At 46.7% G+C, this 19,801-nt stretch overlaps 1 protein-coding gene across 22 annotated transcripts in view; it reads left to right on the forward strand.

Annotated features, from left to right (window-relative positions):
- The first annotated feature begins 3,533 nt into the window (after nt 1–3,533).
- ZMYM5 (zinc finger MYM-type containing 5) overlaps nt 3,534–19,801 on the forward strand; it is a 41,571-nt gene continuing 25,303 nt past the window's right edge. For 3 of the 22 annotated variants that reach the window (XR_013407628.1, XR_003724261.2, XM_028837461.2), the window contains exons 1-4: nt 3,688–3,808; nt 4,775–4,842; nt 15,847–16,339; nt 16,580–16,673. Coding sequence is in view for 18 of the 22 variants with exons in the window: in XM_028837461.2 (XP_028693294.1) it covers nt 15,857–16,339; nt 16,580–16,673 (577 nt within the window). In the remaining 4 variants the exon portion in view is untranslated. Of the gene's footprint in view, nt 3,831–4,774; nt 4,843–8,072; nt 8,161–12,512; nt 12,615–15,846; nt 16,340–16,579; nt 16,674–19,801 lie in introns of all 22 variants that reach the window. The other 19 variants (XR_013407629.1, XR_013407630.1, XM_028837464.2 and 16 more) reach the window with 18 other exon arrangements.

Here is a 19,801-nt window from a genome sequence, read left to right on the forward strand (position 1 = left end):
CTTCACTCCAGCCTGGGCAACAGCAAGACTCCATCTCAAAGGGGGGAAAAAAAGCATCCTACTGATTCTAGAGATCTTTTAAAAAATATAGCAACCAGTCATCTCATGCTTTTTCAATCTTAGATTCTGTTCCTTCTCTTCTAATAAATTTTCATTATTTTATTGCTTAAAACACCTTTTCACTGGTTTGTCCAAAATAAGCATTAATTCCCTCAGTCTCATTTCTCTCTTCCCCACCCCAATTGTTTTTGATCTATGTTTCTAACATCCCTATGAATTACTTGGAATGACAATTTAAGAATATTGTACTAAGACCCCTTTTTTTTTTTTTTTGAGATGGAGTTTCGCTCTCGTCATCCAGGCTGGAGTGCGATGGTGTGACATCGGCTCATGGCAACCTTCTCTTCCCAGGTTCAAGCAATTCTCCTGCCTCAGCCTCCCAGGTAGCTGGGATTATAGGCATGCGCCACCACGCCCAGCTAATTTTTGTATTTTTAGTAGAGACGGGGTTTCTCCATGTTGGTCAGGTTGGTCTCGAACCCCCGACCTCAGGTGATCCACCAGCCTCAGCTTCCCAAAGTGCTGGGATTACAGGCGTGAGTCACCGCGCCTGGCTGTACTAAGCCACTTTCAAAGAATGAATAAATTTTGGTTCCAATGACATTTCCTCCATGGTTTATTTTACATATTAACTCCAAGAATTAAATATTTTCTTTTTGTATTACAATAGAAAGTGCTGATGTTACTTTAATAAGTCATTAAATTATTATAAACCATTTCTTTTGTTTGTTTTTGAGACAGGGTCTCACTCTGCACCCAGATGCTGGAGTGCAATGGCACAATCATGGCTCATTGCAGCTTTGACCTCCTGGGCTCAAGTGATCCTCCCACTTCCGCCTCCTGAGTAGCTGGGACTACAGGCATGCACCACTTCTGGCTAATTTTTAAATTTTTTTGTAGAGACTGGGTCCCACTGTGTTACCCAGGCTGGAAGATTTTCTATTTATTTATTAAGACGGAGTTTCGCTCTTGTTGCCCAGTCTGGGGTGCAATGGCGCAATCTCGGCTCACTGCAACCCCCACCTCCCGGGTGCAAGCGATTCTTCTGCCTCAGCTTCTCCAGTAGCTGTAATTACAGGCATGCACCACCAGGCCCGGTTACTTTTATACTTTTAGTAGAGCCGGGGTTTCGCCATGTTGGTCAAGCTGGTCTCAAACTCCTGACCTCAGGTGATCCGCCCGTCTCGGCGTCCCAAAGTGCTGTGATTACAAGCGTGAGCCACCGCGCTGGGCCAGAATTTTTTGTCTTAATGTACCACTGTGGCAATTGGGAATTAACAATGACAGGCAAAATTTACAAGCTTTTATTAATGTGCCAGGTGCAATTGTGTCATATGTGTGACAATTTTTTTTTTTTTTTTTTTGAGATGGAGTCTTGCTCTGTCGCCCGGGCTGGAGTGCAGTGGCGTGATCTTTGCTCACTGCAAGCTCTGCCTCCCAGGTTCACAGCATTCTCCGGCCTCAGCCTCCCGAGTAGCTGGGACTACAGGTGCCCGCCACCACGCACGGCTAATTTTTTGTATTTTCAGTAGAGACGTGGTTAAAAATGATAATCAGAAAATACATGACATGTGGCTACTGAGCTTACCGTTTAAAGTTTGTCAGACCTTTAACTTTTCTCTATGGAGGAGCCCTTCTCCACGAACCCAGTGTACTCAGTGCTTGTAATTTACAGCAGTCATTAAAATGATGACATTACATGTAATTCATTTATTTCCAAAGAGTAATTGAGGACCTAAAAAATGTAGGTGGTAATAGGCATGTCCATGACATACAGCACTATGTAATATGCAAAGGCTTACACAGCACTCTCATCAATCCATGAACATACTTTTTTGTCTTAGATCAAGCTTGTCCAACCTGCAGCCCTTGGGGGATGCATGTGGCCCAGGACGGCTTTAAATGCAGCCCAACACATGTATGTAAATTTTCTTAAAACATTATGATTTTCTTTGGCGTTTTGGTTGTTTTGTTTGTTTTAGCTCATCAGCTATTGTTAGTGTGAGCCTATTTTATGTGTGGCCCAAGCCAATTCTTCCAGTGTGGTCCGGGGAAGTCAAAAGATTGGCCATCCCTGCATTAGATGGTTCATGTCTGACTTTCATTGAATAAACCTGTGCCTTTACGATACCACATTAGTAAAACGGGGCTCAATGTGTTTTTCAAAAATCACTTTATCTATTTCCAGACAGAAGGTAAGTTTCATCAACTTTTATCCAAACTAACACCGTCAGTTGTAATCCCACTAAGAACCGCCAGGGCGAGACGAAGCCGGCATCGCTTCCATCTTTACGTGGGGTCTGAGAAATGGTTTCAGCACCATGAGATCCGCCGAAGACGTAGGTGTAGACGAGGAACAAAAGAGAAGACCCCTCGTGGAGGTGGCCTGTGGGGCCCGCCCTCCCCGGGCGCCGTCTGTCCCTGACGCCGCTCCCCCGGGGGCCGCAGCGGGTGCTCCCCGCGACTGAGCGGGCTGTGGAGGGAGCCTCCATCAACCGTTCAGGACCAGGAGACGGTGGCAGGCGGTAGAGCGGCCTGGGCAGGGCCAGCGCCCCGGGCAGGAAGGCGGCGCCCAGGGACGCCCCAGGGCGGGCCTCGGCCCCTCCAGCCGGCGGGAGCCCAGCTCCAGGGGAGCCCGCAGCTCCCTCCATCTTGGTTGACGGAGGCGGGGAGCGGCGTCCGGGTTTCTCCACCGTCGTGCCCGTCCCGTACGGCCCCGCGGACGCAGACGCCAGCAGCCGGGACTGTTCCCTTGGCCGAATGGCAGAGCCCAGTCGGGGCTTCCCGGGGACAAGTCCTGGCCCCAGAGAGTTTGGTTTTTAGGGGGTCCCAAGTTCCCACAGTCGTCCCGACAAAATGGAGGACGTCGTCTCCTCCTGCTGCAGCCGTGGCGGGAGATGGGGGACTATTCCCCACGGGGCGCGGCGAGGGTGGAAAGGCCTTCACTGGCCGCAGCGGGCCGGATCCGGACTCCAGTTCACCCGCGGCCCCGAAAGCCCACTCGGCCCCGCTCCAGCGCCTCCCCGGCCTCGCCCCTGTCCTTCCAAGAACTGGACAGGGAGGGCGCTGGGGCATCGAGGCCGCCGCTCTCCTCGGGCAGAGGCGTTGGCATCCGCTGCCGCAGCCTGGGCGCCCGGGCCCGGGCACGGGGCCCCGCCGGAGTCTCCCGGGCTATATAGGTCCCGGAGAGCCCCGGGCCCTGAGGGGCCGAAGCGCGGCCGCTGCGACGGGCGGCGAATCTCGGGCTCCTGAGCCTGGCGGACCCGGTGGGTGGGAGCGGGAGTCCAACGGGCAGAGAACCCAGCCAGGCGTTGAGGGCTGGCAGAGGCGGAAGTGGAACGGCCGGGCCGCGGGTGTGGCCCGCAGCTGACGGACAGCCCTGCGGACCACCCCACGGAGGGGGGGCCTTGAAGGACTGCCTTCGGAGCCAATAGACGTGCTCGAGGCGCCCAGGCCCGCCTCCCGCCGCCAACGAGCGCACGGAGGGTGGGGCCTCCCCGGGCTCGGCCGCGGCGCCGTCTCCTTCTCCGCCTCCTGTTCCTCACCAGCGCGAAAGCCGGGACTGGACTGGGCGGAGTTGTGCGTGTCGCGGAAGCGGGGTGGGCCGGGAGAGGGAAGGTTCGTTCCGCGGAGCCGCAGCCAGAACCGGGTGAGGCTTATCCCCGCTGTCTTTCCATTCCAGGGCCGCCGAGACTGGGGGTGACTGGGAGCAGCGCAGTCTCCGGAGGAGGAGGAGGCGGAGGCCGAGGTGACTGGGGAGGCGGAGATGGGTGAGGGCAGCCCCCGCAGCCTCCCACCGACCCGGTTAATATCCCGCGGCGCGGCCGCCGTCGCCGTTGCCGCGTCGGGGTCTCAGGGGCAGCTCGGGGCTGCGCTCCTGTCAGCGGCGCCTTTGCTCACGGCCCGAGGGGCTGGGAGAGTGCGGGCGAGGCCGGGAGTGTTGGGGGAGGCGGTGGCCAGCGGCGGGGGTCGCGGGGCGGCGGGCGTCGCGGGGCTGGCGGGGGTCGCGGGGCGGCGGGGCGGGGTGCCGGCCGCCCGGGGACGTCGCGGGGCATTTTCCTTTCTCTCCTGCCGGGGGAGCGGGGAAGGGGCGCCCCGGCCGGGTCTCCGCTTTCGGGGCTGCGCTGCCCCCGGAGCCGAGGTCCCCAGGTTTTTCGGGCGAGGGCTGCTGCCTCTGCCCCGCTGGGTCCCCTCCTCCGCTCTTCTTTTCCCCGGCGCTGCGCGGCTTTTACTCTTTGCTGCTTCTCTGGGTGAGTTTAATGGCGGATCTGGGGCCCGTCGTCGACTGCTGGGGCCCCAGGGCAACTTCTCGAGGCAGTTGTGGGTCCAGAGGTGACGCGCGCCGCCCGTTACCTCGGAAATGGTGCTTGGAGTGGCAGAGATGACGCTGGGTGGGCAAACTTAGGAGGGAGTACAAGTCCCTTGTCGTCGAGGCAACGTTTACCCGTCCCTCTGCCTTCGTGGGAGCAGGCCTCGGGTCCCCAGCCCACTCCATCCCAGTCCTGCAGGTGGACGAAGCAGTTTTAGCTTTGTCTCGTCGTTGCGGTTCCTGTAGTTCTTTTTTTCAACTTAATTTCTGGGTCACATTAGGGCGGGGGAGGGTCGCCGAGCCCAGGAACTCCTTGGCCTCTCACCCTGTTGCCACCTCCCGGTGTTGAGTTGGTTGTGCATACAGGTTGGTTGTACAGAAATTGGTTTTCATTTCTCATTCTAGGACCAGGAATCACCTTCAAGCCTATGTCGTGAGGCTTTGGCAGAAATTAAGAAGGAAATATCTCCATTGTGAGTTTGTTTTGTTTTGTTTTGTTTTTTACCTCGCTTTGCTGTCTAATATAATTAGTGCAGTAGTAGGGTGTTCTTCCTGAGGGATTTACCTTTGTGTTATCTTGAAGGCCTTGGCCTTCAAGTTAATTGCTTGGGTGCTCCTGTCCCCAGAGCCAAGCCATGGTAGTCCCTGGGAAGGCACGGGGAGTGCTGGCATTTATACCACTGGAACTCAAGTTCGAGAACAAGTTAGCTCTTTTAAGTGCCTTGCATTTTACAATTTTTTCTTTTCCAATAGATTGGAAAAACTTTTTTACTGTTGGATTAGAAAGAAACACTACTCAATAATCTGTTGTTTTGACGTTGATGTTTGCCTAGTATTTGAGGAAGACTGTTACTTATGTACCCTGACAGTCCTCCAGCTAGCATCACATGAGGAGATAACATAAACTAGTTGTCACACTGTTCCTAATTCTAAGATTGACCACCGAATCTGAGTGGCCTAATCTCTCTCTTTTAGGAAGTTAATGTTTGTTTTTGTTTTTTCGGGGTTTTCTTTGCTACTAGACAGTGATTTATGTGTTCATTTTGGTACAGTACAAATGCCCTTTCTCTGTCAGCTGTTCACTTAATGCTTTTAACACCAATCCTTGTGTGAATAATTTTATTAGGAGTGAAAATGATTTTCTTTTTCTTTAACAAGCTTGGCCGGGCGCGGTGGCTCAAGCCTGTAATCCCAGCACTTTGGGAGGCCGAGACGGGCGGATCACGAGGTCAGGAGATCGAGACCATCCTGGCTAATATGGTGAAACCCCGTCTCCACTAAAAAATACAAAAAACTAGCCGGGCGAGGTGGTGGGCGCCTGTAGTCCCAGCTACTCGGGAGGCTGAGGCAGGAGAATGGCGTAAACCCGGGAGGCGGAGCTTGCAGTGAGCTGAGATCCGGCCACTGCACTCCAGCCTGGGCGACAAAGCTAGACTCCGTCTCAAAAAAAAAAAAAAAAAAACAAGCTTTACTTCTACTTTTATTATCTGGGATTCATTTCTTGCCAATTCTGTCCTTTCAACCTTGATCAGTTTTCCGTTGCTCATCAAAAACAAACGTGTGATTAATTTGTCCCCCATAGTAGTAGTCCTGCCTTCATTTTACCCTTGTTGCTTTCTACTAACTTATTTGCTCTTATTTTCTTACATTTCACAGCACATCTCTTAATTAGTTAAACTTAGGACTGTGTCAGGATGTGGTGGGTAGGTAAAGTGGCTGGGCACAGTGGCTCATGCCTGTTTTCCAACCACTTTGGGAGGCTGAGATGGGCGATAGCTTGAGAGCTTGAGCCCAGGAGTTTGAGTGTGGACAACATGGCAAAACTCTGTCTCTACAAAAAAATATAAAAATTAGCTTAGTGTGGTGGCACACGCCTGTAGTCCCAGCTACTCAGACAGCTGAGGTGGGAGGATCGCTTGAGTTCAGGAGGTTGAGGCTGCAGTGAGCAGTGATCACAGCACTATACTCCAGCCTGAGCAACAGATAGCGACTCTGTCTCAAAAAAATCAGTAAAGTGGCTCCGGGCACTGTGACTCACTCCTGTAATCCCAGCCCTCTGAGAGGCCAAGGTGGGAGGATTGTTTGAGCCCAGGGGGTCAAGTCTGCAGTGAACTGTGTTTGTGCCATAGCATTCCATGCTGGGCGACAGAGCTAGACCCTGTCTTAAGAAAAAAAAAAAGCCTGGTCCATGAGGTTTGAGACACCCACACACGCACGCACACAAACATGTGTATAGTTAGTGGGAGATATAATTCTTCCCCCCCCCCGAGATATAATCCTTGTCCTCTTTATTTTTTCCTTTAATTCTTGAGATTTTCTCAGCTTTATCTTTCAATTCTTATTGCTGAATTTTTCATTTTTGCCACTAAGCTTTTAGTTTCTAGCAGTTCTTTTTATATTAGAAGTGTTGGCTGGGCATGGTGGCTCACGCCTGTAATCCCAGCACTTTGGGAGGCTGAGGTGGGTGGATCACCTGAGGTCAGAAGTGCGAGACTAGCCTGGCCAACATGGTGAAACCCCATCTCTACTAAAAATACAAAAATTGGCTGGGCGCCGTGGCTCACACCTGGAATCCCAGTACTTTGGGAGGCCAAGGCGGGCAGATCACCTGAGGTCGAGAGTTCAAGACCAGCCTGACCAACATAGAGAAACCCCGTCTCTACCAAAAAAAAAAAAAAAAGTACAAAATTAGCCGGATGTGGTGGCGCATGCCTGTAATCTCAGCTACTCGGGAGGTGGAGGTTACGGTGAGCCAAGATCACACCATTGCACTCCAGCCTGGGCAGCAGAGCGAGACTCCATCTATAATTCTTTTTCTTTTTCTTTTTTCTTTTGAGACAGAGTCTTGCCCTTGCAGTGATCTAGGCTCTCTGCAACCTCTGCCTCCTGGGTTCAAGCGATTCTTGTGCCTCACCCCCCCCGAGTAGATGGGACTACAGATACATACCACCACGTTGGCTCATTGTTGTATTTTTAGTAGAGACAAGGGTCTGACCATGTTGGCCAGGCTGGTCTGGAACTCCTGACCTAAGTGATCCACCTACCTCGGCCTCCCAAACTGCTGGGATGACAGGCACCCATCGCCACACCTGGCCTGTGTAATTCCTTTTTAAAAAAATTTTATTTTAAATCTTTGTGGGTACATAGTAGATGTTATATATATTGTGTAATTCTTGACTGGTTTATTTATGATTAAGAATTGGAAACTAAAGGCCTGGCGCAGTGGCTCACACCTGTAATCCCAGCACTTTGGGAGGCCGAGGCGGGCAGATAACGAGGTCAGGAGATTGAGACCATCCTGGCTAACACAGTGAAACCTCGTCTCTACTAAAAATACAAAAAAAAAAAAAAAAAAAAATTAGCCGGGCGTGGTGGTAGCAGGTGCCTGTAGTCCCAGCTGTCAGGAGGCTGAGGCAGGAGAATGATGTGAACCCAGGAGGGGGAGCTTGCAGTGAGCGGAGATTGCGCCACCGCACTCCAACCCGCGTGATAGAGCCAGACTCCGTCTCAAAAAAAAAAAAAAAAAACCCAAAAAACAAGAACAACAACAACAAAAACAATTAGGAACTAAAAAGCAAATTAGAAGAGTGGGAGTGGGGTTTCTAACTTGAAGCTTGTGGATGATCTTCTGGCCAATTGATGGGGAACCCCATAGGTTATTATTTTTAGAACTTTCCTTTTTTGCTGATATTTGGTTTCACAGGGAAGAGTCTTGCTGAGAAAGAAAGCCTCCAGAGAAGAGTTTGCTGCCTGGAAAATAGAAGTCTGGATGCCAGTTCTCTGGGAATCAAGTAGGAGAGGGGACATTTCTTTGTTTTTTGAGACGGAGTTTTGCTCTTGTTACCCAGGCTGGAATGCAGTGGCGTGATGTCGGCCCTCTGCAACCTCCGCCTCCTGGGTTCAAGCAGTGGAGAGGGGATATTTCTTGGTATTGAAACATTCCCCAGTGCTTGGTGAACCCAAGTCTTAGATCTTATGTTCTATCTTGTCAAAGAAAAAAATTTTTAGAATCTGTGCTAGGATAGGGAAAGGCCTGTCACCATCAGCTTGATGGGAGGGAAGAGATCTCTCAACCTCTTTTTTTTAGCATCTGCCCATTCTGTTCCAGGGATACCTGGTGCTGCAGACTTCTGAGCCTACAGCGTAAATCAGAATGTTTCTTGGCTTTTTTTCCCACTGTTTTAGACTCTGGCTGTCTCAGGTTGGCAGTTAGTTAACCATTCATCCTTCTGTTCTTTTACTTATAAAATCATACTGCTTTTGTTTCTTGTCTTCCTTTCCTTGTGATAGTACTGTTTTAGGGGAGTTTTGGAAGGGAACGAAGTCAGTTATACGTGATCAATGGCCATCTTTTTTTGTGTGTGTGTGAGACAGGGTCTCACTGTCGCCCAGACTGGAGTGCGGTGGCCCATCTCACTGCAGCCTCCATCTCCCAGACTCAAACAATCTGCCTGCCTCAGTTTCCCAAGTAGCTGGGACCACAACCATGTGCTACTGTATCGGGCTAATTTTTGTATTTTTTGTAGAGACAAGGGTTTGCCGTGTTGCCCAGGCTGGTCTTGAACTCCTGGACTCAAGCAATCCACCCGCCTAGACCTCCCAAAGCGCTGATTACGGGGCATTATACTGCGCCTGGCCCAATTTACTGTCTTAATCTCTGCTGGGCTACTGATTTCTAGACAGTTGTTCTTTTTGTTTGTTTTTTGTCTTTGTTTTTTTTTTTTTTTTTTTTAATTTTTAGAGATGGGTCTAACTCTGTCACCCAAACTTTAGTGCTGTGGGGTGGTCATAGCTCACTGCAGCCCTGAACTCCTGGGCTCAAGTGATTCTCCTGCCTCAGTCTCCCAAGTAGCTGGGGACTACAGGCGTGTACCACCTTGCCCAGCTAATTACTTTATTATATTTATTTTTTATTTTTGAGACAGGGTCTTGCTCTGTTGCCCAGGCTAGAGTGCAGTGGTGTGATCATGGCTCACTGCAACTTTGATCTTCTGGGCTCAAGCCATCCTTCCACCTCAGCCTCCAAAGTAGTGGGGACTACAGGCACATGCCACCATGTTGGGCTAATTTTTAAATTTTTGTAGAGAGGGGTCTCTACATTGCCCAGGCTGGTCTTGAACTCCTGGGCTCAGGCTATCCTCCCATCTCATTCAGCCTCCCAAAGTGCTGAGATTATAGGCATGAGCCACTGTACCTGGCCTTTATTTTTTTGTAGAGATGAGTTCTCAGTTTGTTGCCCAAGTTGGTCTTGAGCTCCTAGCCTCAAGTGATCCTCCTGCCTTGGTCTCCCAAAGTGTTAGGATTATAGGTGTGAGGCACCAGGCCCAATTTGGATAGTAGTTTTGTTCCTGGTTCCTGCAGTAATTCTCTTGCTATCTGTGGTAGTAGTTCAGTTGACTCTTCTTTTTTCTTTCTTTTGTGAGTACCTTCAGAATCATGGTACACCTTTATATCTCATTTTAAATAGGAGTGCTTATATACTCAACTGTGAAGTGTCTCTGAAAGTAGTTTACAAGAAGAGAGCTAAATGGGTCAAATAGGTCAAAGTACATGTATTCATTTCTTTGTTTTATGTTAACCCTTATCTTTACGCCTAAATATCCTGTTAAATTTAGGTTGTTACCCATTCTCTAGAGATAATTTACATTTAAGGATTTTGTTAGTGTTATAGTTTGTGTGTGAATAAGATACCACAAGAAGACTGGTTAAATGTTTAAAATTAGACAGTTGCCGAAATCCCAGGATGTAGCGATGTAACATAGTATTTGCCTAAATACCTTTTTATTGAAAAGGATTTTTTGTTTGTTTTTGAGGCAGAGTCTCATTCTGTTACCCAGGTTGGAGTGCAGTGGCATGATCTCAACTCACTGCAACTTCTACCTCCCGGGTTCAAGCGATTCTCCTGCCTCAGTCTCCTGAGTGGCTGGGACTCCAGGCACATGCCAGCACACCTGGCTAATTTTTTTTTTTTCTTCTGAGACGGAGTTTCGCCCTTGTTGTCCAGGCTGGAGTTTAATGGCATGATCTCAGGTCACCGCAACCTCTGCCTCCTGGGTTCAAGCGATTCTCCTGCCTCAGCCTCCTGAGTAGCTGGGATTACGGGCATGCATCAGCACGCCCGGCTAATTTTGTATTTTTAGTAGAGGTGGGGTTTCTCCATGTTGGTCAGGCTGGTCTCGAACTCCCGACCTCAGGTGATCCACCTGCCTCGGCCTCCCAAAGTGCTGGGATTACAGGCATAAGCCACCGGGCCTGGTCATAATTTGATATTTTTTGCACTCTCTGATATGGACCAGGCCATATGCTGGAGATTTGCATGTCAACTCACCTCATTAAAAAGCTTAAAGCTATATGTTAACCCCATTCACAGTTTAGAAAACTAAAACTCCGTGAGGTGACATAATTTGCCTGCTGCCACATAGCTAATTGGCTAAACAGCATCTTTTTCTCTGTTTTTAGACAATATTGTAGAAATATTCAAAATTTTCTTATGGTCTTGTGTTTATAGAATTAAAGTTTCTGACAGTTAAGTTATAAACACAATGGCTTTTAGTAGTATTTTTTTGTTGTTGTTTGTTTGTTTTTTGGTTTTTTTGTTTTTAAGACTGAGTCTCGCTCTGTCTCCCAGGCTGGAGTGTGCAATGGTGCCATCTCCACTCATTGCAAGCTCCACTTCCCGGGTTTATGCCATTCTCCCCTGCCTCAGCCTCCCGAGTAGCTGGGACTACAGGCGCCCACCACCATGCCCGGCTAATTTTTTTTTGTATTTTTTTTTTTTTTAGTAGAGATGAGGTTTCATCATGTTAGCCAGGATGGTCTCGATTTCCTGACCTCAAGATCCACCCACCTTGGCCTCCCAAAGTGCTGGGATTATAGGCGCGAGCCACCGCACCCAGCCTTTAGTAGTGTTTTTACTTATTTATAATTTGGGATTTAAGCATAGGTGAATATTTTATCTTTTTTTAAAGGTAGATGACTGCAGTGAACTGAGTATAAAGAGTACTCTGTATTATTTTGTGTGAGAAAAGTAAAATAGAACCTACCAGCCACAAGAAGATACTGTGGGCTGGGCTCAGTGGCTCAAGCCTGTAATCCCAGCACTCTGGGAGGCCCAGGCGGGCGGATCATGAAGTCAGGAGACTGAGACCAACCTGGCTAACACGGTGAAACCCCGAATCTACTAAAAATACAAAAAATTAGCCAGGCGTGCTGACGGGCGCCTGTAGTCCCAGCTACTCGGGAGGCAGAGGCAGGAGAATGGTGTGAACCTGAGAGGCGGAGCTTGCAGTGAGCCTAGATCATGCCACTGCACTCCAGCCTGCGCCACAGAGTGAGACTCCATCTTAAAAAAAAAAAAAGAAGAAGAAGATACTGTGGAGTCAGTTATTACTCTTTTCCAGAAATTATTTTCCTTTCTTTCATTATTTTAAAAAATTTTTAGTAGAGGTGGAGTCTTACCATGTTGCCCAGGCTGGTCTCAAACTTCTGGGCTCAAGCAGTTCTCCCAGTTGGCCCCCAAAAGTGCTGGGATTAGCAGGCATGAGCCAACATTCCTGGCCCCCAATTTTTTTCCGTTTCTTTTACAACCCTTATTTTAAACTGGTTCCTTAAATTTGTTATTTCTTTTTTTTTTTTTTTTTTTTTTTGAGACGGAGTCTCACTGTGTCTCCCAGGCTGGAGTGCAGTGGCGTGATCTCGGCTCACTGCAAGCTCCGCCTCCCGGGTTCACGCCATTCTCCCGCCTCAGCCTCCCAAGTAGCTGGGACTACAGGCGCCCGCCACCACGCCCGGCTAGTTTTTTGTATTTTTAGTAGAGACGGGGTTTCACCATGTTAGCCAGGATAGTCTCGATCTCCTGACCTCGTGATCCACCCGCCTCGGCCTCCCAAAGTGCTGGGATTACAGGCTTGAGCCACCGCGCCCGCCCGGCCTGTTATTTCTTTATCTTTGAAACAGCCTTATTTAAATGTTAATTTTGTTGTTGTAATCAATTGGCTCATCTTAACAAAAGATAAGTAATTTTTAACAATTGTTTTCCACATTCATTGCATATAATATAGTGGCTAAGAAATAGGTTTTAGAGTCAGATTTCTTGGATTTGAATCCTGACCAGCTTTTTTTTGTGTGTGTGTTTGTTTTTTAGTAGAGACGGGGTTTCACCGTGTTAGCCAGGATGGTCTCGATCTCCTGACCTCGTGATCCGCCCGTCTCAGCCTCCCAAAGGTGACTAGCTTTTTAAGTAATGGTAAGTTAGGCAGGTTACTTATCTCCTGGCTCTTAGTTTCCTAATTGGCAAAATGGGAAAAATAATAGTTCCTTGCTCACTTAAGTAAGTGTTATCTGAGTTAATATATATAATAGTATAATACATACTAAAAATAAATGTTACCTATTTCATGACTATATGGATTATAGATTAAATTGGGAATTTTTTTTTTTTTTTTTTTTTTTGAGATGGAGTCTTGCTCTGTTGCCCAAGCTAGAGTGCAGTGGCACAGTCTTAGCTCACTGTAACCTCCTCTGCCTCCTGGATTCAAGCAGTTTTCTTGCCTGAGACTCCTGAGTAGCTGGGATTACAAGCACCTGCCACCACGACTAATTTTTGTATTTTTAGTAGAGATGGGGTTTCACCATGTTGGCCAGGCTCTTCTCAAACTGCTGAACTCAAGTAATCCGCCCACCTCAGCCTCCCAAAGTACTGGGATTACAGGTGTGAGCTACCACGCCCGGCTGGGAAATTTTTAGAATAAAAATGTTACCATATTTTGGCTGGGCACAGTGGCTTACGCCTCTTATCTCAGCACTTTGGGAGGCCAAGGTGGGCGGATCATGAGGTCAAGAAACCAAGACCATCCTCGCCAACATGGTGAAACCCTGTATCTACTGAAAATACAAAAATTAGCTGGGTGTGGTGGCGCACGCCTGTAGTCCCAGCTACTTGGGAGGCTGAGGCAGGGGTTGCAGTGAGCTGAGAGATGTCACCACTGCACTCCAGCCTGGCGACAGAGCGAGACTCCGTCTCAAAAAAAAAAAAAAGCATATTTCAGTATGAGATGTTTAAAATAAAATGGAGTGATGACTGCCTTTTGAAGTGTGTTTTCTTAATCATTCAACACCTGTAAAATTCCCACCCCATTTCACTCTCAAGTTTCTACTCAGAAAATTGAGGCCAGAGGCCAGACCTAGTAGCTCACACCTATAATCCCAGCACTTTGGGAGGCTGAGGCAGGCGGATCATCTGAACTCAGAAGTTTGAGACCAGCCTGGGCAACATGGTGAAACTCTGTCTCTAGCAAAAATACAAAAAATTAGCCAGGCATGTTACTCAGGAAGCTAAGGCGGGGAGATCACTTGAGCCTGGGAAGTGGGGTTTGCAGTGAACTGAAATGGTGCCACTGCACCTGGGTGACAGAGTGAGACTCTGTCTCACAAAACAAAAAGAAAAAAAAGACTGAGGCCAGGCCTGTTGTGGTGGCTCATTCCTGTAATCCCAGCACTTTGAAAGGCCTAGGCGGGAGAATCACTTCAGCTCGGGGGTTTGAGACCAGCCTGGGTAACATAGACCTCACACCAAAAGAAAAAAAAAATTGAAAATTGAGGCCAGCTTGTATAATCCCATGTATTGTTTCTGCATGCTTACATGCATTCCAGTTATACTTACTTTTGCCTTCTTTCAGTTGAGATAGAGGTGATTCTTACACATGATCAATTTCATTACCACCTGTGCACATGTCCTTATCTCTCACCTTCTTAAGAGCCACCCATGTTTCATCAGTTTTTCACTTCCAGATTTTTCTTTTTTTTTTTTTTTTTTTTTTTTTGAGACGGAGTCTCGCTTTGTCGCCCAGGCTGGAGTGCAGTGGCCGGATCTCAGCTCACTGCAAGCTCCGCCTCCCGGGTTTACGCCATTCTCCTGCCTCGGCCTCCCGAGTAGCTGGGACTACAGGTGCCCACCACCTCGCCCGGCTAGTTTTTTGTATTTTTAGTAGAGACGGGGTTTCACCATATTAGCCAGGATGGTCTCGATCTCCTGACCTCGTGATCCGCCCGTCTCGGCCTCCCAAAGTGCTGGGATTACAGGCTTGAGCCACCGCGCCCGGCCCAGATTTTTCAACTATTGTCTCTGCTAGATTCTTTCCTTCATCATAGCTTAGTGCATAATAAGTATACAAATGTTGAGTGTTAACAAGTTAAGAATTTGGGGCTAGGCCAAGTACCATGGCTCATGCCTGTAATCCCAGCACTTTGGGGAGCCAAAGCAGGAGGATTGCTTGAGGCCAGGAGTTTGAGAAGAGCCCAGGCAATGTAGTGAGACCTCCTCTCTCCGAGAAATTTATGGAGCATTAGCTGGGCTGTGATGGCAAGAGCCTGTAGTCCTGCCTACTTGGGAGGTTAAGGTGGGAGGATTGCTTGAACCCCGGCGTTTAAGGCTGCAGTGAGCCAGGATCACGCAACTGCACTCCAGCCTGGGCAACAGAGTGAGACCCTCTCTCAAAAGAAAAAGAATTTGGGGCCTAGCATTAGAGCCCTGAGTTTAAGTCCCAGTGTTATCTGGAACAATTTAGTTCCCTAGACCTCAATTTCTTGAACTGTAAGAGTAAATTATACCTACTATCATGGAGTTTTGATAATTTTACGTTCTGTAAAAAGCCTGTTGCATAACATCTGGCATAAATGGACTTAATGCTTTCTGTACAAGGACAAAAAAGATGCATAAAGATAATCACATACTTATTTTGGAAGAAGAGATTTTGGAAAGAGAACAATGGCAGGAGACACTTGGGAAATAGGGCCATATCATAAACGCTGTAGTAGATAAAAGCATATGGAATATAAGTGATTATATTGGGACCTTAAGTTATTGGTATTTAATTTAATTATTTTGTTACTATTTTCTAATTCAAAGGAAACGCATTTTTTCACTGTAAAGAGTGACTAGGCCGGGCGCGGTGGCTCAAGCCTGTAATCCCAGCACTTTGGGAGGCCGAGACGGGCGGATCACGAGGTCAGGAGATCGAGACCATCCTGGCTAACACGGTGAAACCCCGTCTCTACTAAAAAATACAAAAAAACTAGCCGGGCGAGGTGGCGGGCGCCTGTAGTCCCAGCTACTTGGGAGGCTGAGGCAGGAGAATGGCGTGAACCCGGGAGGCGGAGCTTGCAGTGAGCTAAGATCCGGCCACTGCACTCCAGCCTGGGCGACAAAGCGAGACTCTGTCTCAAAAAAAAAAAAAAAAAAAAAAAGAGTGACTAAAGTGAGTACTATAAATTGATTAGAATTTTTTAAAGGACTACCGAAATTATATAATTAATGTCCATCGAACTCTGAAGTAAACATTAGTTAACAGTAGAGGAAAACCAGAGTGGATATCAGGTATCACAAAAAATAATTTGAAAAATTTACTTGTGCTATTTTATTGTAGTAAAATGCAAAAATCATAACATACTAGAACTTTTTCTTTTCTGTCTCTTTACAGGTTCATTGGCATGGATAAATGTTCAGTGGGAGGATTAGAATTGACTGAACAGACTCCTGCTTTATTAGGGAATATGGCCATGGCAACTAGTCTCATGGACATAGGGGATTCATTTGGTCATCCAGCTTGTCCTTTAGTTAGTAGATCTAGAAACTCACCAGTGGAAGATGATGATGATGTTGTATTTATTGAATCTATACAACCTCCTTCAGTTTCTGCTCCAGCAATAGCTGATCAAAGAAACTTCATACTTGCGTCATCAAAAAATGAAAAGCCACAAGGAAATTATTCTGTAATTCCTCCTCCTTCAAGAGATTTGGCGTCTCAGAAAGGAAATATAAGTGAGACAATTGTTATTGATGATGAAGAGGATATAGAAACAAATGGAGGAGCGGAGAAAAATTCTTCCTGTTTTATTGAATGGGGACTTCCTGGAACTAAAAACAAAACCAAAGATTTGGACTTCTCCACTTCCAGTCTTTCAAGAAGTAAGGTAAATGCAGGAATGGGTAATAGTGGTATCACTACAGAATTGACTCTGAAATACGTTATTGCTAATGTTACAACCTTAGAAACAGGTATAAGCTCTGTGAATGCTGGGCAAGATATGAACATAATGATTACATATAAAACATCACTATAGAATACCAACTTGGGAGATGTCGCTAAAGGACTTCAGTCAAGTAATTTTGGTGTTAATATACAAACGTACACCCCATCTTTAACTCCACAGACCAAGACTGGAGTAAGACCTTTTAACCCTGGTAGAATGAATGTGGCAGGAGACTTATTTCAGAATGGAGAATTTGCAACTCATCATAGTCCTGGTAAGCAGTAAGTGATATTTCTACCTCAAGTAAATAAACATTTGGCTGTTCTTTTTAGTGCTCATATGTATTTTATTCACATTCTCTGACTTTGTTTTTGTTTGTTTGTTTGTTTGTTTTCGGAGACCAAATTTCGCTCTTGTTGCCCAGGCTGGCTGGAGTACAGTGGCGCGATCTCGGCTCACTGCAACCTCCGCCTCCCAGGTTCAAGCAATTTTTTTTTTTCCTGCCTGAGCCTCCTGAGTAGCTGGGATTAAGTTTTTATGTTTTTGGTAGAGACACGGTTTCACCATGTTGGCCAAGCTGGTCTTGAACTCCTAACTTCAAGTGATCCACCTGCCTTGGCCTCCCAAAGTGCCGGAATTACAGGCATGAGCCACCGCTCCCAGCCTTTGACTTTCATATTAAGATAGAATATTTTACTTAATAAAACTGTATGGTTTACTTGGTCTCTGAAACTTTGAAATTTTAATCTATTTTATCCAGTATGATTTACATCTAAAGTATTTCAATTGAAATACTTTACCTTCTTTAGCCTTCTTTCTTTGTATAAAAATCAAAGGATAAAGATACAGTGAAATGAAAGAACAAAGTAATATATAATGATTGGATTTTATTTTATTTGTAATTATTTAAAATTTCAATTTTTGCTTAAATTTTTATTTTTAGGCTGTTTTTATCCCTGATTTTAGTTTGTATTTATTTGTTTATTTATTTGAGACAGAGTTTCGCTCTCTTTGCCCAGGCTGGAGTGCAGTGGCGCCATCTCGGCTCACTGCAGCCTCTGCCTGCTGGGTTCAACTGATTGTTCTGCCTCAACCCGTCAAGTAGCTGGGATTACAGGCGCTCCCGTCTCCACACCTGGCTAATTTTGTCTTTTTAGTAGAGACAGGATTTCTCCGTGTTGGCCAGGCTGGTCTCAAACTCCTAACCTTGGGTGATCTGTCCACCTCAGCCTCCCCACGTGCTGGGATTACAGGTGTGAGCCACTGCACCTGGCCTGATTTTAGTTTTTAAGTTGGTGCTTTATTATTTGCTTAATTCTGAAAGTTGGAAAACTTTCTTGCCTTTAAATCAGGGAACTGTATTTTTAGAACTTACATGGATAGTCCTATTCTGATATAATTAAAATATAGCAAGTTTTTTTTTAAACAGCAATACCTTTTTGTTGCTTTTGTATGACTAGTGAGGGGTTTGGAGGAGAGTTGGTATTGTTTTTTTTTGACCATTTTGATGTTTATAGCCTGTTGAATTTTAGGAAAGGACTGAAAGGTAACGAGAACCTGAGAACCGAATCGTGTTGTTACTTTCATGGAAAATAGTGCTTTCCCCCCCCCTTTTTTTTTTTTTGGAGACAGAGTCTCTCTGTCACCCAGGCTGGAATGCAGTGGCACAATCTCGGCTTACTGCAATCTCTGCCTCCTGGGTTCAAGTGATCCTCGGGCCTCAGCCTTCTGAGTAGCTGGGATTGCAGGCGTGTGCCACCATGCCCAGCTAATTTTTTGTATTTTTAGTAGAGATGGGGTTTCACTATGTTGGCCAGGCTGGTCTCAAATTCCTGACCTCAAGTGATTCACCCGCCTCAGCTTCCCAAAGTGCTGGGATTACAGGCGTGAGCCACTGTACCCGGCCAACTTTTTTCCTTATTTTTAAAATAATCTTACCTTCTGGTTACGAAATACTATGTGATTATTATAGAAAATTTAGAAAAAAATTATAGAAATCAGAAAATATGTCTCCTTACCCTAGTAACTAGAAATAATGTGATCATTGTGAAGATTTTGGTTTGCTTTCAATCTTTGGTTTTTAAAATATAATTTAGAGCATTTTTTATATTGTTTTATATCCTGCTTAATCTAAATGCTAATACTTTATGTCATTATAAAAATATAGGCTGGGTGCAGTGGCACACCCCTGTAATGTCATCACTTTTTGAGGCCAAGAAAGAAGGATTACTTGAGGCCAGGAGTTTGAACCCAGCCTCGGTAACATAGCGAAGACCTCATCTCTATAAAAAGTAAAAAAAAAAATTAGCCAGGCACCATGATGTGCACCTGTAAACCTCAGCGCTTAAGGAGGCTGGGATGGGTCACTTGAGACCTGGAGTTTGGGGTCACATTGCGCTTTGATCCTACTGCTGTGCTCCAGCCTAGGCGAGAGACAGAGTGGAACTCTGTCTCTAAAAATATGTATATGTAAGTTTTAGTAACCACAAAATATTTGTCTGGAGTACTCATTCCGCTACGTATTTTTTTCATCATTTACATGCTTTTTCTTTGTTTTGAAGCTATAATAAATACGTATATTTACATTTTTAATTTTTTCCATAGGGTACTTATTCTCAATTTTTTTTTGGTCTCAGATTTACTCTTAAAATGAAGACCCCAAAAGTTTCTTTTATTTCTACTGTTAGATATATTAAAAAGTGGCCGGGCGCGGTGGCTCAAGCCTGTAATCCCAGCACTTTGGGAGGCCGAGGCGGGTGGATCACGAGGTCAGGAGATCGAGACTATCCTGGCTAACATGGTGAAACCCCGTCTCTACTAAAAATACAAAAAACTAGCCGGGCGTGGTGGCGGGCGCCTGTAGTCTCAGCTACTTGGGAGGCTGAGGCGGGAGAATGGCGTGAACCCGGGAGGCGGAGCTTGCAGTGAGCCGAGATCACGCCACTGCACTCCAGCCTGGGAGACACAGCGAGACTCCGTCTCAAAAAAAAAAAAAAAAAAAGATATATTAAAAAGTAAAGGTTTAGCCAGGTATAGTAGCATGCACCTGTAGTCCCAGCTATTCAAGAGACTGAGGTGGGGCTGGGCATGGTGGCTCACACCTGTAATCCCAGCACTTTGGGAGGCCAAGGCAGGCAGATCACTTGAAGTCAGGAGTTTGAAACCAGCCTGGCCAACATGGTGAAACCCCATCTCTACTAAAAAAATAGAAAAGTGGCCAGGCGTGGTGGCATGTGCCTGTAGTCCCAGCTACTCAGGAGGCTGAGGCAGGAAAACCAGTTGAACCTGGGAGGCAGAGGTTGCAGTAAGCCCAGATCACTGCACTGTACTCCAGCCTGGGCAACAAAGTGAGATTTGTCTCAAAAAAAAAAAAAAAAAAAAAAAAGAGGCGAGAGGCGAGGT

This window comes from Macaca mulatta, chromosome 17, assembly GCF_049350105.2.
Source record: "Macaca mulatta isolate MMU2019108-1 chromosome 17, T2T-MMU8v2.0, whole genome shotgun sequence".
Lineage (NCBI taxonomy): Eukaryota > Metazoa > Chordata > Mammalia > Primates > Cercopithecidae > Macaca > Macaca mulatta.